Below are 14,945 nucleotides of genomic sequence, written 5' to 3'. Positions count from 1 at the left end.
GGCTGGAAGCAGCCCTGCCCACCAGGGCCCCATCTCAGGTCAGTCTGAACAAGGAGCGGCCCGTCATCTGGGAACTAAGATCCGTTTTGAACATAAATAGTATGATGAGGAGCCTGACCGAACAGTCCACAGTCAGGATGCCAGATCAAGACGGACATGTCGAACAAGCTCAAAAGCACATGCTTTTGCATGTTAGTGAGCAACTTTTTGCAGCACTTCCAAGGTGCTGCTGACCATGAGTGTCCACTCGCTACAGACTCTTGTCCACGCACAGTGGTGAGCAAGGGAAGCCCCAACACCATGATCCATGGGGGCCCCAGCAGGCAGGTGACCAAGGAAGAGTCTAGGCCTGCAACTCAGCACCTTGGGGGGCCCAGGTTCACTACAGGAGAGAGAGTAATCACCACTCTCTGTGAGTAGTTCTAGAAACTCACAGAGAAACAGCAGCCACAGCTGCTATGCGGGCAGCACAGGGCCACCTACCTTACTGTCACCCAACGAGGGAGATGATGGCAGCGTTTTTGTTCAAGAATGTTCTGGAGGGGCCGGGCGGTGGCGCTAAAGTTAAGGTGCCTGCCTTGCCTGCGCTAGCCTCGGACAGACCGAGGTTCGATTCCCCCGGCGTCCCATATGGTCCCCCAAGCCAGGAGCGACTTCTGAGCGCATAGCCAGGAGTAACCCCTGAGCGTCACCGGGTGTGGCCCAAAAACCAAAAAAAAAAAAAAAAAAAAAAAGAATATTCTGGACAGTGACAGTAAACGTCCAACCATATCCTTTCACCCTGCAAACATTCTCCTGGGAATTTGGGGGCCTCAGCCCTGGCAGAGTTGCCCGGGGAGGCCACAAGGTGACAGGGCTGGAAGACTCCAGTGGAAGGAGAGACAGGAAGTGTCAACAGGGCAGTGCTCCCCGGCTCCCCACAGCAGGGCGAAGGGGTGCTCAGTCCCGCTGAATGGAGGCAGCCTGGCCCCACCGCTAGGATGCTTCCTGCAGCTGGGACAGGCAGGGATTCCGGCAGGCAGAACGAGACATACCTACACGCAAACACAGGCTCGGAAACCTCTGAGGCTCAGCCCTCATGTGCATGTGGCAAGCACGCTGGTGAGGAGGGCCATGTCGGGCAGGGCGGGCAGGGCCCCGTCCATCCAAGTGCTACTGCTCCTTCCTCGGGAGCCCATTGATCCTGTCAGGCTGGCGGCTGGGCTCTGGGTGGGCAAAGTTCCAGTCCACGGGGTTGAGGAGCTGCTGTGTTTTCTTGTTCGTCCAGTAGGGGTTGAGCACGGCTGTGAGGAGGGCCAGGCCAACGAGGAAGAGCAGCAGGTGCGGCGTGTACAGGGTCTTGCGGAGCCCTTCCCAGTGCTGGAAGCACACCCACCACATGTGGTAGGTCAGCACCATGCGGCAGTGGAACATATGGATCATCAGCCACTGGTTCAGCTTCCAGAGCCATGAGTCAGCCCAGCCAGCCTGCGAGAGAGGCAGGCATCAGTCAGCCAGTGTGGGACCAAAGGAAGGAAGGGGCCAGCCTCCCCAAGTCTGTCCCCAACCTCTGCCAGGTCTGGAAGCAGACCTGCAGCCCATAGCAAGCCTGGCCGGTTGTTGCTCTCTGAAGCAGTGTCCACTCTCCTATTCCCGTCCACTCTGTCCCTCTGCCAGGAGTAAATAAGCAGTGCCGCTCAGGGCACTGGGCAGGGGCAAAGGAGAGAGAGAAGGGACAGAGGGAAGGCAGAGGAGGGCAGAGCAGAAGCATATAGGCAACAGGGACACGGCCAGCAGGGCACACAGACTGAGCAGCTCCTCTCCAGCTGTGAACACACCCCAAGTCACCAGTCGCTAATTTTAGCAAGAGGTACTGACTCCTATATCCTCAGATGAGTGGAAGCATGCGACATCACTGCCAGGTCTGCCTGTATATCCCCGACCCGACCCGTGGTCCTCAGAGCAGTAGAGGTGGCTCACAGAGGAGGTCATGTGTCCTCCTCCGTCCTCCAGCTGATCTGAGCTGCCCAGAGATGGACCAGCAGCACATGGTGGCAGAGGTCCCTCCCCAGGCTCCTAAGGACACCCACATGCCCAGTGAAGGTCAGACTGGGTGGGTGAGCTCCAGCTTGGAGTAACAGGGACACAGAGAGGCTCAGACCCCATAACCTGACCATGAGGAAAAACTGTGCCTTCCTCCACTGTGGGCATCATATACTACGAACTAACCAGCAGCTTAGATGTCCCCACACTCTAGCTTCCAACAGCCTAACTCTCCCACTTCTTCACCAGCAGCCAACTCCAACAGTCCAACTCTTCAACAGCCTGACTACCAACAGTCGACTCAAAGTTCCTCCACCACGGGTCCTGATCTGTCAACAGTCCAAGTCTCCACCAGGAGCCTGATTCCTGGAAGTCAACACACTGCACTGCCATTTCAGACATCCTGAAGTAAAGGGGTAAAGGGAGAAAACGGGAAAGCCTGAATCAGAACTCTGAGCTCACACTGGACCCGGAAAACCACCTCAGCAGACTGATAGGCCTGACAGTTTCCATGAACCCTGATGTCTGCTCCCAGAAAAAAGCCCAGGGAAAAAAATTTGTGACATGGGTCTGGCCTACAATGTCTTAGACTTAGAGCACACAGAACAGAGACAGACATGAAGTGAAACACGCCTTCCCTAACCAAACTGCTCTTTGGTGATAAAGGGCCAAAAATGTCAGCAAGATAACCTGTCGGGTCAGAAAATTATCAGTGAAACACTTTTATCTGATAAGAGATTAATCTTCGACATGCACAAGAACTAAGACGACAACAGAAAAGGGAGACAATTAAAAACCTGGCCAGGGACATGAACAGGCGATTTTCCAAAGAAGACAGTAAGTGGCCAGTCCAGATATGTGACTCATCATCAGGCAGACGTAAACCCAAAGCACAGAGACAGCGCCCTCACACCTATCAGAATGCTGGTATGGAAAACCTGCGAAATATACAGCCTATGAGGCAAATAGGTACGCAGCCTGGCACCTTGGGCATGCCAGTTGCACTGCAGGACAGAACAGCCTCTATGGGGAGTGGGATTTGGCTTCTAAAGCCAGAGAGCCAATGACCTTGACAGTTCGACTCTGAGTGTCTATCCAAAGGAACTGAGCCAGGAGCCTCAGGGGCTCAGCTGAGCTCAGCAAGCACATGAAGGGGGAAGGAAAGTTTAGGAAACACCTACGGTAGAGAAATACTCGGTCTGGAAAAAAACAAAATTCTTCACTATATCACAACACGGATGATTCCTGCTGAGGACACTGTGCTACATGGAATAAGACAGGTCACAGAAACAAGGGGCCAGAGAGATAGCACAGTGGTGTTTCCCTTGCAAGCAGCAGATCCAGAACCTACGGTGGTTGGTTCGAATCCCGGCGTCCCACATGGTCCCCCGTGCCTGGCAGGAGCTGTTTCTGAGCAGATAGCCAGGAGTAACCCCTGAGCATTGCCAGGTGCGGCCCAAAAACCAAAAAAAAAAAAAAAAAAAAAGAAAGGTCACAGAAACACAAACATCAAACAATCTCACTTCTATCAGAAATTAATTAGATCAAGTCGTAAACTCAAATGTGGAACAGGAGTTGCCAGGGGTGGGCTGGCAGCAGAGGAAACGAGAAGTTTCTAATCAAGAGTCACAGGCTTCAGGGACGGAGAGAGATAAGCCCTGGCAATTTTTCTACCCACAGCTTCCTTGAAGTCTGCAGGTCAACCCTATGCCAAGAAAGAAATAACAACTAAACAGGAATGAGAGGTCTGAAAGATGTTTCTGTGCATGGAGGTTGCTTTCAATTGAGAGACTGGGGAGGCTCGGGGATACCTGGTAGGGCTTTGTGGCTCGCCTGGTCTAGAGTCCCCAAAGTGTTCCCGGCTGGTGCTGGGGGACCACATGAGGTACAGGGGGATCCAACCGGGTGGGCAGCATGCAAGGAACTTTAACCTCCTATACTATTTTTCCCACCCCAGCTGTGTGTGTATTTTCAAGTACCCAAGGAAGGAGAAAATACCTTGTTTTCTCGGGTGTACAAATACTATGTGAATGTTCCGCTGCTACGGAGCTAGAAGCAATGGCATTCACTTAGAACACGGTGGGATCCTGCCCAAGGCAGTGTACTAATGTAAGACTGAGTCTGCTGGGGCCGGAGAGATAGCATGGAGGTAAGGCGTTTGCCTTTCATGCAGGAGGTCATCGGTTCGAATCCCGGCGCCCCATATGGTCCCCTGTGCCTGCCAGGAGCAATTTCTGAGCCTGGAGCCAGGAATAACCCCTGAGCACTGCCAGGTGTGACCCAAAAACCAAAAAAAAAAAGACTGAGTCTGCTGACAGCCAGGCAGTGGGGCTCTCCGCTCGGCCCCCACTCACCTTCAGGAGCATCCAGGAAATGCAGGTGAAGGGTGTGCTCATCTCCAGGAGCAGCGTGGTCATGGCCAGGTAGTGGCCAGCTTGGAGGTTGACCGTGGAGCCGAGAAACCCCAGAAAGGCGAAGAGATGGTGGATAACTAGGAACACGTCAAAGTTCCGGAAGAAGAAGCTGGATAAATGGACGGCAACGTTTTCAAAGAGGAAGAATCCTGTGGCGGTCGTGACGTGGAACCAGCACCAGTTCTGCTGGCCACGTGCCTTGTCAGCCTGCAGCAAGGGGTCCAGCAGCAAAGCCCAAAGGCCCGCAGCGCTGCTCTGCACCCCAAACACAGCACGTGTGGCTGCCAGGTTCCAGAAGACCTGCTCCTTGGCCACCAGAGAGCGGTAAGTGGCATTCAGTGATGAAGACAGCTGGTGGCAGACCAAAAAGACGCCCACATAAAAGGTGAAGCCAGCAGCCACCAGTGTGGCCCGGATGCTCCAGGAAGCGTAGTCCAGGTCAAAGACGCTTTCCAGTGTACCCCCATCGCTTGCCAGACTCATGGTCCCTGATGTGTGCGTGGGCACCCACGGCCACGCGCGGCTTCTGGGTCCTGCACCACGTCCTGCCCAGCACAAGCCCGTCAGTGCAGTGAGGGGAACGTGGTGTGGCCACCTCCAGTCTGAAGAAAGAAAGGACAGTGACTTAAAGACAACCAAAGAGAGGCCCAGAGCATCAGCAAGCTACAAAAACATGGCCAGAGAATTGCCTCCTTCATCAGAGATACGGAACATACGGGCAGAAAGAGCCCAGAGTTGTGGGTTGGGAAGGAGGCCTGGGCCTGGGGGGAGAAAAGGATGGAAGGAAAAAAGGAAGGAGAGAGAAGAAAAGAAAGGGAAAAGGAAGGAATGAAAGGAGGAAGGAGAGGAAGAGGGAAGGATGGAGGGAAGGAGAGGAAGAATGGTGGAAGAGAAAGGAGAGGATAAAAGGAGGGTAGGACAGCAGCGTTTGCCTTGCGAGCAGCCAATCCAGGACTGCTGCGGACCTGTTGCTGTGTCCCTAAGCAAAACCTTCGTAGGGTCCGAGAACCTTTCCGGGGAGAAAGCGGGCACACAAGGCGGACGGATATGAAATATGAAATAATGATACCACACACAGTATGTGTGGGGTCAACACCTTTCTGGCAAGAGTGCGACCAATGTAATCTTCAGGCAGGGGAGTATATAAAGGGAAAAAGAGGCAGTGGTAACATGAAAGGAATGTAATGTATATTGTTTGATTTTAGAACAAATACACATAGTTTTAGGTGGTTTGTAACCTTAGAATAGAATAGGCTTCAGTTAGGAGTGAGAGGATAAAAGGAAGGCTGATTTCTTACGTATCAAAGAAGTGCCTGGCCCTCGGGGTCATTACTGACGTAAATTAAGGGATAGCAGGAATCCTGGTTTACTCCTAATAACAAATATTCTTTTTTTTTGTTTTTTTTTTGTTTTGTTTTTGGACCACACCCGGCGGTGCTCAGGGGTTACTCCTGGCTGTCTGCTCAGAAATAGCTCCTGGCAGGCACGGGGGACCCTATGGGACACCGGGATTCGAACCAACCACCTTGGGTCCTGGATCGGCTGCTTGCAAGGCAAGCCGCTGTGCTATCTCTCCGGGCCCTGATAACAAATATTCTTTTTTTTTTTTTTTTTTGTTTTTTTTGGGCCACACCCGTTTAACGCTCAGGGGTTACTCCTGGCTATGTGCTCAGAAATCGCCCCTGGCTTGGGGGGACCATATGGGACGCCGGGGGATCGAACCGCGGTCCTTCCTTGGCTAGCGCTTGCAAGGCAGACACCTTACCTCCAGCGCCACCTACCCGGCCCCAACAAATATTCTTAACCTGAGGGAAATAGTATTCCAGCGAGGGGCTAAGACCCACTTCCTATGATCTGGTAATAGAAAGAGAATAACACTAAAGAAAGGGGTACAGAATATACCTAGTAAAATAGCCCAATTCTACACTGACCAAACCTAATTGTAAGCAGGTATTCAAAGTGACAGGGAGAATCCCCCAGACTAAAATCATCTGCTGTGATGCTCAAAGGCAGGGAGAGAAGACCATTGTCTTGAAGATGCAATGTTTTGACTTGGCCTTCGGGAGGGTGTAAAAGCCAGACAGAAAGAGAGGTAGCTGGTGAGCTTTGAGTTGCAAATATACTAAGCCAGCAGGGAACTTCTAGCAGCATGCTTTGGTACTGAAATTCCTTTGTGAGTATAGAAAAGCTAAGGCCGAATTTCTGTAGTAGAAAAGGAGACAAAAATCAAATAAAAGTAAAGAGATATATAATGTCACAGCCATGTCAGAAATATAGCCAGCAGTCCACGCAAGGGTCAATGATTGAGTTCTCCAAACGGGCCTTCTGGCAGATATTTCTTGGGAGGGAAATTAGGCACGGCACCAGGAAGGCCAAAAGCCATGTCTTGGGCCCAGAGAGATAGCACAGCAGCGTTTGCCTTGCAAGCAGCCGATCCAGAACCAAAGGTGGTTGGTTCGAATCCTGGTGTCCCATATGGTCCCCCGTGCCTGCCAGGAGCTATTTCTTTTTTTTTTTTTTTGGTTTTTGGGCCACACCCGGTAACGCTCAGGGGTTACTCCTGGCTATGCGCTCATAAGTTGCTCCTGGCTTGGGGGACCATATGGGACGCCGGGGGATCGAACCGCGGTCCGTCCAAGGCTAGCGCAGGCAAGGCAGGCACCTTACCTCTTGCGCCACCGCCCGGCCCCAGGAGCTATTTCTGAGCAGACAGCCAGGAGTAACACCTGAGCAACGCCAGGTGTGGCCCAAAAAACAAATAAAAAACAAAAGCCATGTCTGGTATGTGCTTCCTTTTGCGGGTAGTGACACAGGACCTAAGGTGGTTGGTTCGAATCCCAGCATCCCATATGGTCCCCAGTTCCTGCCAGGAGCTATTTCTGAGCAGATAGCCGGGAGTGACCTGAGCACCACTGGGTGTGGCAAAAAAACAAAAAAACAAAAAACAAAAAAGGAGGGGAGGAGGGAAGGATGGAGGGAAGAAAGAAGGGAAGGACAAGTGTTACCCGGACGTAAGCAGCTCTCCTGCTCGCCTGAACGGCACCCGCTTTCTCAGCAGCCCAGGCAGAGACAAAGCAGAAGGAAACAGACACGCTGACAAGCCAGAAAGTGAAGCTAAAGCTCCTTTCTTTCTCCTCCAGTCAGTCTCAGGGCCTGAGACGTGGTGCAGGGGCTGCTCCTAGGTAGCCAGACACTGGCTTTTCTTCTGCCCATGACCCCCGACCTGCTCCTGCCCTTTGTGCTCTCACCCCAGCTTTCTGCTCCCCTCCCTCCCTCAGGTACCCATTCAGGTCTCCTGCAGTGAGTAACCAGGCCAGTTAGAATGTTGCAACTCAGCAACCAGGCCATGGTCCCAGAGAAGCGCTCAGTCCAGACTGGACTCAGAGACTGTGAGACCAGCTCTGCAAGCAGCAGCTGAATGTCTGCTGTAGGAACCAGTGCCATTACTGCCCCGTAGAAATGGTTGCCAGGGCCGTGAGGCAGAGAGCCTGGCTCACAGGACACAGACAACAAAAGAGTCTTCTCCATCAAGCTCTGGTGTGAAGCCCCAAAGACCAAAGCAGTTCTCAGGTCTGTCAGATATGGATCCACTGGGGGAGACAGCACGGCCATGACCCAGAACTCTGGTGGCTGCGCGTCCTTCCTACTGTGCTTGGCAGCATAGTGTGGACAGACTAATGACCAGGTGGGGCTGCCGTGTCACCACTTATGCACTGAACACACATTTCTAAGCCCGTGGCTTTTCTCTCTCTCTCTGCATGAGGATGCTCAGACTTCTCAGGGATCCCCCTGCGAGCACCCCTACTCTGAGGGCCTGGCCAGGAACACAGCCTGGCACCACCTCATCCCTGTCCCAGGAGACAGCCCCCTCCCTTTGGGCCATCAGGGACTTGAAGAAGTCCCTGTAGTTCAGGGGCCCAAGATTCAGGCATCCCCAGAACTACATTGTCCGTCCATCCCACACTGTCCCCCCCCCCCATACCTGCCTCTGCCGCTGCCCATCTCACTGAGTGTCCCAGTCCCTGTGGCCCTGCTCTGGCCCCATTGGCCATGTCTCCATTCACATCCACAGAATAACATGGTTCTGCGGTGAGCTGCCCAGGGCCCAGGCGGGATTCAAGGCAGTGTGGGTCTCAGAACCATATTCAGAGACACTGAGGCAGGTGGGAAATGGACATGGGCTTGGCAGGAAGGAAGATCCACTGTAGGCTTGAGATGGCTCCTGAGTCCCCTGCACACTCTCTGACACAGAGCTCCTCCTGCAATCTCTGGTAGCCAGTCACGGGAGCTACAAGTTCCTGTTTATCCACAATTGCACCAGCTACTGTGGCGCCATGCTGGGATGGAAGGTCCCTCCCTCCATCCATCGAGCCCAGCCTGGTGACTCGGCAGGAGTGGGAGGCACAGGCGCTGCTCAGGAAGGTCCAGCTGAGGCGGACCCAAGGCCAAGAGATCAAGCACAGGCTGACCTGATGGGTCTGGTCTTGGTTATGTTCACCAGGAGGGAAGAGAAAAAGTCTTTTTTTCATTTGGGGGGGGAACACTGAGAGATGTTTGGGGGCTATTCCTGGCTTTATGCTCAGGATTCATGCCTGGTCGTCCTCAGGGGCCCCTATAAACTGGGTTTAACTTCATTTCTTAGGCACACTAGGTCGCAGCACTGACTATGGGCATCAAGGTGCACATACAGGGACCAATGGGACACCAGCCACCAGCACCATTGCTGTGTTTTGTCCAGCAAGGGCAGCAGATGGGTTTCCAGGCTGGACCGGACAGTCAGCTGCCAGTGCTGTACCAAAGGCTATCTTGAGCCCTACAGGAGCCTCAGAAGTGCTGGATCCTTGAACTCAGGCTCACACGGAAGGCAAGATCATGGCCGAAGGAGGAAGGCAGACAGGCAGGTCAGATGCTGCACTAGCAAGCCTGTGAGCCGGAACCCACATTGAACCGGAACCCAGACTGGGCTGACCAGTTTTGGCAATACAGCAGACCAATTAGAGGGATGGGAAGGACTCAGCAGGAAGGAGAGCAGGGCTGGGAGCAGGGCTGGATGCCTCACCAGCAGTCTCCTGGGCCCAGCAGGCCTTGGAGTGCTGGTCAGTTTCCCCTGCCCTCAGCAGGATGCAGGCCTGGGTCATCTCCCCAGGGTGCCACTTCTGTGGGGAAGTACAGTGCTGGGCGGTGCCCACAGAACTGCTCGAGGCCTTGGCAGGAGGGCAGGGAGCCAGGGAGTCAGTTCTCTAGGCATGGATGGCTGGCCCTGACCACAGCGCTTCTAGCTCTTGGAGCACCAGGATTCTGGGTCGCTGGCCCTCCCGGCTTCCACGCGGGGCCCGGGGCCAGCTGGGAGAGAGGGCGCAAGAGACCATCACTGGCTAGCCCAAAAGGGTCTGCAGCAGGACGGTGCAGGAAAGCGCACACACTCTGTACACACGCGGGAATCAGGGGTCCAGTGGACAGGGAAGGGGTGACCAGGTCCCGGAGGAGCGCCTCCAGCTCTTCCCAGCCCCAGCCCAGCACTGGCCCCTGCGGGTGTCCGAGGCAAGGACCGGCCAGCCCCGGGCTGGGGATCGGGCCCGGAGGCCTGCTCGGGCAACGCAGACAGCGCCCAGACCGGCTCCCGCGGCGAGCGCCAGGGACGGGCCAGGCGGGACGATGCCCCGCGCCCGATGCCCTCCAAGGCCCAGTCGGCCAAGAGCCGTGAGCGACCCGCGCCGTCCCCCGCCCCTCGCCCCAGATCTGTCCACTCACCGACGTCCCCTCGGCGGACCGCGCGCGACTCTCCGGCAACGCAGCCCGGCCGGCTGCGCCTAGCCCCGCCGTGACCTCTGACCTCGGACGCCCCGCCCAGCTGTCACGTTCCGCGGCGCGGAGCGCTGGGTGGGCGGGGCTTGTGGGCGGGGCCTGCGGGTGGCGGCCCCGTGCCGCCGAGTGCGCAGGTGCGGAAAGCTGGCTGACGCCGAGTGCGCCTGCGCGGGGAGGGTAAGTGGGCCCCCGGGGGCGCCTGTGCGCAGGCGCGGGGTCAGGAGCGGGTCGCCGTGGTGGACGGGCTCGGCTGGGAACTGACACCTCGCCGCAGCCGCGTCGCGCCCGCGGCCGTGGGCAAAGTCCGCGGATGTGGGGCGCCCACGAGTTCCAGTTCCCAAATCGCCTCGCTCTGCCAGGCCACCGGCCCTCCTGCCCCATGGCCCCTTCTGACCCCGTCCCTCCGCCGGGCCCCGGGCGCAGGGACCAGGGTGGACGGGCCAGCGCCCAGCTAGTGCCGCCGAGTGCCGAGTGGGCCCGGAGCGTGCAGCGGGGCTGCCCAAATCGAATCGCGGGGTGGCTGCAAGACAGCTGCAGGCTGGCAGCCCAGGGCAACTCGGCACCCCAGTCCAGAAGGGGTGAGTGGGAGAGAACCTCTGCTCCAAAGCGGTGTCGCCACCCCTCACTCCCCAGAAAGCACGCTTGGTTCCGAGGAGGCTTTCTAGTGCTCCCTGAAGACCATTTCCCACTGGGGCCACGGCCCCGTGCCCTCTGTCCTGGCCAGATGGACCTCCAAGCCCAGCCCAGGCTTGACCATACCCATTTATTTGCTCCGGTGGGTATGGGATGGGACTGCAGAATGGGCTTCCAGTCCGTGGCTCTGCACGATCCAGCCCTCTTCTGGCTGGCTCTCAGCACTGCCCGCGTACCCCGAGAGTGCCATCTCCCCCTGCACACACGTACTGTGTGTGCCCTTGCTCATCCTGGAGCCCTGTACGCTCCTGACCGTTCCTCCGTCATCTGTGGCGACTTTGGTGAAAGCTGCTGTGAACTAGAGTAGTGCCATGACGCAGTTAAGGCCTGAACTTAAAACAACAAAATGGACACGGGCCCACCCAGTGCCAGGAATGAGGCTAGGAAAATTCCCTGTCTCTTGGAGGGCAGGGACCAGACCACAAGCAATGTAAACAAGATGCCTGACTTCACTAACATCTTTGATTAGATTAGATTAGATAAAGATGAAGAAGAGAAAAAAAAGAAAGAAAAAAAAGAAAAAGAGAGAAAAAAAAAAGATTAGATAAGGGTTACAGATAAGAATATGGGCCTTGAAGGAATATGGAGATGTGCCCTTGAATCCAAGAGCTGCAGCTGTATAAGTTGTGGACCTATCCCTGTTCAGAGCTCCAAGTCTCTGATTTGTGGGCTCTCAGCCGAGTCTTAATAAATCTATTGTTATACTCTCCTCTCTGTCCTCTGTTCTATATGGCACCGATCATCTAACAACCACACTAAGAATTGTATCTGCTCACGGCTCTCCTGGGATGTCTGGTGCTGGGCCTAAAGGCTGAGGCCTTGCTCTGAGATGGTGAGGTCAGAGAGTAGGCAATTTCTTGTGGCCAGCTACCATACGTCTACTGGTCTCCGCATCTTCCCCATACCAACTTGATAGACCCTCAGGATACCCACTTGCCCTACCCATGGTTACCTCACAAAGGGTCCTCTGTCTTTCTTGCTTGGCCAGAGGTCCTAAGAAAGGCCTTGGCTGCCCTGACTCCAGGGTTTAAAGGCCAGGCTGCTCTCATGAGATCTCCCATGTGGACCTCCCTCATCTGGGAACATCACACTGAGCCTGGACAGTTTATGTTTCATAGCCATTGTGTTTGGAGGGGGGCAGGCGTGCAGACGCTGCTGTCCTCAGCAGAGCGATTCAGCAGTGCCCAAGACCAGCGATCAGACCATGGCAGGGAGCACCCACACCCAACCAGGCACTATGGGAAGCCCTGGGTCTGTCTTAGTGGCATTGAGGTGCCCTGGAAGGTGGGGGAGTGTTCAGAGTGCCCAGCTTGGATCCACAGATGTCAGGGGATGCATCCCCTTGGCCATCAGCCTACGTGCAGTCCCATAGCCTCACAACCAGCCTCCCCATCCCAACACTGAGCCCAGCACCACCATGAGGGAGACAAAGCTTGGAAAGGTTGGACAGATGTACCTGGTGGCAGATCTGAACTCAGCACCCTTTTTTAGCACAGCAGTGGACTTTCAAAACAATAAACTTACCCAAGTGTTTCCCAGGTGTGTGTCCTATGCTTCCTAGAGCTGATTCAAGTCAAAGGCTGTGAAAATCAGGGTCTGCCCAGCAGAGACCAAATGCTCTAAACAGAAACACCTACTGCCTTCCCTTTCTCCCTGTGAAAACCCTGAGGGGTTGTCTACCCTACCACCTTTGAATCCACAAATTTCTTTTCTTTTTTTTTTTTTTTTTTGGTTTTTGGGCCACACCCAGCAGTGCTCAGGGGTCACTCCTGGCTGTCTGCTCGGAAATAGCTCCTGGCAGGCACGGGGGACCATATGGGACACCAGGATTCGAGCCAACCACCTGGATCGGCTGCTTGCAAGGCAAACGCCGCTGTGCTATCTCTCCGGGCCCTGGATCCACAAATTTTATCACCTCTGGGCCCACAGAGAGCCAGGGGCACCCTGCTATGCTGACCTCACTAGTCAAGCGCCTTGCAGTGTGGCTCATTCCAAACAGCCTGAATCATGCGAGCAGAAGGGATGCCTCAAAAGACACCCCGCCCCCCAGGCTCCCACTCAGTGTCCTGGCCTCAGTGGCACTATTTCCGTGGGTGGCTGCACCTGCCTCGAACAAATCAGCACACAGGAATGTTCTTTGGAGCTGACAATCACCTTTGCAAGAGTAAATAGTTCCTCCAACCCTTTCAAAAACAAAGGCCAGAAAATGCCCCGCACAACACTTTCAATGGAGCAAGATGATGCCCAGAGGGCAGGCAGACGCTCATGAGTGGACATCACATGAGGCCATTCCCCACCTGGTCAGGAGAGGCGCCTGCAGGGAGGTAGGGTGTCCAGTCCAAACATACCAGGACATCTAGGCTCCTCCAGAGGAAAGGAGGAATCATCCACAAAGTTGGGGCAGTGACACTGGTGTCCTTGTTAGGTGCTTCCTGCAGCGCCAAGTTCACATGGTAGACCCAAGATGTTCTGGGGGTCAGCGTCCCTCCCAGGGGCTTTGAAGTAAAACCTCGAGGAAGGACCAGGAGTTCTCATAGGGAGGCACTCAGAAGGTAGATGTCTCCAGACCACGCACTGAGTCAGGAATGTGGTTCCTCCGCGGGACAAGTTGGTCCTTTACTGGGAGGTGCAGGCATAGGCTGGTAGCCAGAACAAATTCTCAAGGATGTGCGCTTCACTCCACTGCCCCTCCTGACTCTACCAGGACACTGTCCACACAGCCCCGTGGGCCCCCTGAGACCACATGTACTTGCTCGAAGTTCACGGTGCCTCTTTAGTATCTGCATGAGTTCATGCCTGGGTTTCTGTGGGTTCTGGCCACGTGGGAAATGTATAGACAACCCACATCTGCAAGGGACCAGCCCAGAGGATAGTCTGTGTGGCACGGTGAAAGGTCTAAAGTCAGAGCAACATCCGTGAGGAAGTTCTGTGGACCCCTGGGCTCAGTCTTCTTCAACAAGCTGCTATTTGAGAGTAAGAAAATACTCTGAAGCCAGTGCAGACTCCCTGGCAGCTTCTGCGAATGCTGGAGTGTCCCCTGCTTCTCTCCCGGGACTTCTGGGAGTCCTGGAGAGCCAACACACGCAGTGAGCAAAGCACTTAGCTTATGCCAACGTTCAGTCAACACACAATGCACTTCTGCTGTCAGCGAGTCCTTTTGTTTTTGTTTTTACAGACGGTTGGACACCCAGTCTCTGTTGTTCTGTTAAAAATAAGTACACGGCAGGTAAATATTGAAGTAATTAAGTTCTTAATTGAAGTGCAGAATTAAGAATTCATTGAAGAGAGACTAGATAGGGCTGCAGGGTCCCTTTCCTCCTGTGCAAACGCATAAATTCAACGCCGCTGCCACATCAGAGCCAACTCTTCAGTATAGCTGGCGCATAAAACTGATAGCCAGGGGGCCGGAGAGATAGCATGGAGGTAGGGTGTTTACCTTACATGCAGAAGGAAGTGGTTCGAATCCCGGCATCCTCTATGGTCCCCTGAGCCTGCCAGGAGTGATTTCTGAGCGTAGAGCCAGGAGTAGCCCCCGGAGTGCTGCCGAATGTGACCCAAAAACCAAAAAAAAAAGAAAAGAACTGATAGCCAGTCCTGAGTCTCTGTGGATGCCATTGTGGTCACGTCCCATCCAGGTGCTTTTTCTTTTTCTTTTCTTTTTTTTTTTTTTTTGAGCTTCCTAATGATGTCTTTGTCCCCATTATCAAGGGCATCAAGCAGAAAGCAGTGGAGATGGTGGGGTATGAAAAGGCTGATCTGAAATTGGGCACACAGAGGAGCTGGGGCTAGGATGGGGAAGGGTGGCAGCTGCTGGGGTTGAAAGTGAAGCTCGAGTCTGGGGGTTAGGCTGGGCCACTGCACTGTGGAGAAGCTGCAATAACTGGAGCAAAGAGCTTCCTGAGCAGAACTAGGGACCCCTTGTGGGCCCTGGGCCTTCTGAGAGGGTTCCTGCTGAGATATATGAGTACTGTGAACTGTAGCTCATCAGCATGTCTCCCCGGGACCCCTTTG

At 54.7% G+C, this 14,945-nt stretch overlaps 1 protein-coding gene across 1 annotated transcript; it reads right to left on the bottom strand.

Moving 5' to 3' along the window:
• Positions 1-1,104: 1,104 nt before the first annotated feature.
• On the bottom strand, positions 1,105-5,033 carry CLN8 (CLN8 transmembrane ER and ERGIC protein). Its single transcript, XM_049790364.1, has 2 exons — positions 4,377-5,033; positions 1,105-1,467 (listed from the first exon to the last, which is right to left on the bottom strand). Exons 1-2 carry the CDS (start codon positions 4,917-4,919, stop codon positions 1,153-1,155), a joined length of 858 nt encoding a protein of 285 aa, XP_049646321.1. The 5' UTR covers positions 4,920-5,033; the 3' UTR covers positions 1,105-1,152.
• Between the last annotated feature and the right edge of the window lie 9,912 nt (positions 5,034-14,945).

Source organism: Suncus etruscus, chromosome 17 (assembly GCF_024139225.1).
Source record: "Suncus etruscus isolate mSunEtr1 chromosome 17, mSunEtr1.pri.cur, whole genome shotgun sequence".
Taxonomy (NCBI): Eukaryota; Metazoa; Chordata; class Mammalia; order Eulipotyphla; family Soricidae; genus Suncus; species Suncus etruscus.
The sequence above is the reverse complement of the archived record's forward strand: the minus strand, read 5'-3'. Positions and strand labels throughout refer to the sequence as shown.

Bases quoted from the DNA above. Each gene is read 5' to 3' on its own strand.
- CLN8 (XM_049790364.1), bottom strand. From the start codon at position 4,919: ATGAGTCTGGCAAGCGATGGGGGTACACTGGAAAGCGTCTTTGACCTG. The intron at 1,468-4,376 runs GTGAGTGGGGGC...CCTCTCTCGCAG, and splicing joins TTTCCTGGATGCTCCTGAAG to GCTGGCTGGGCTGACTCATG.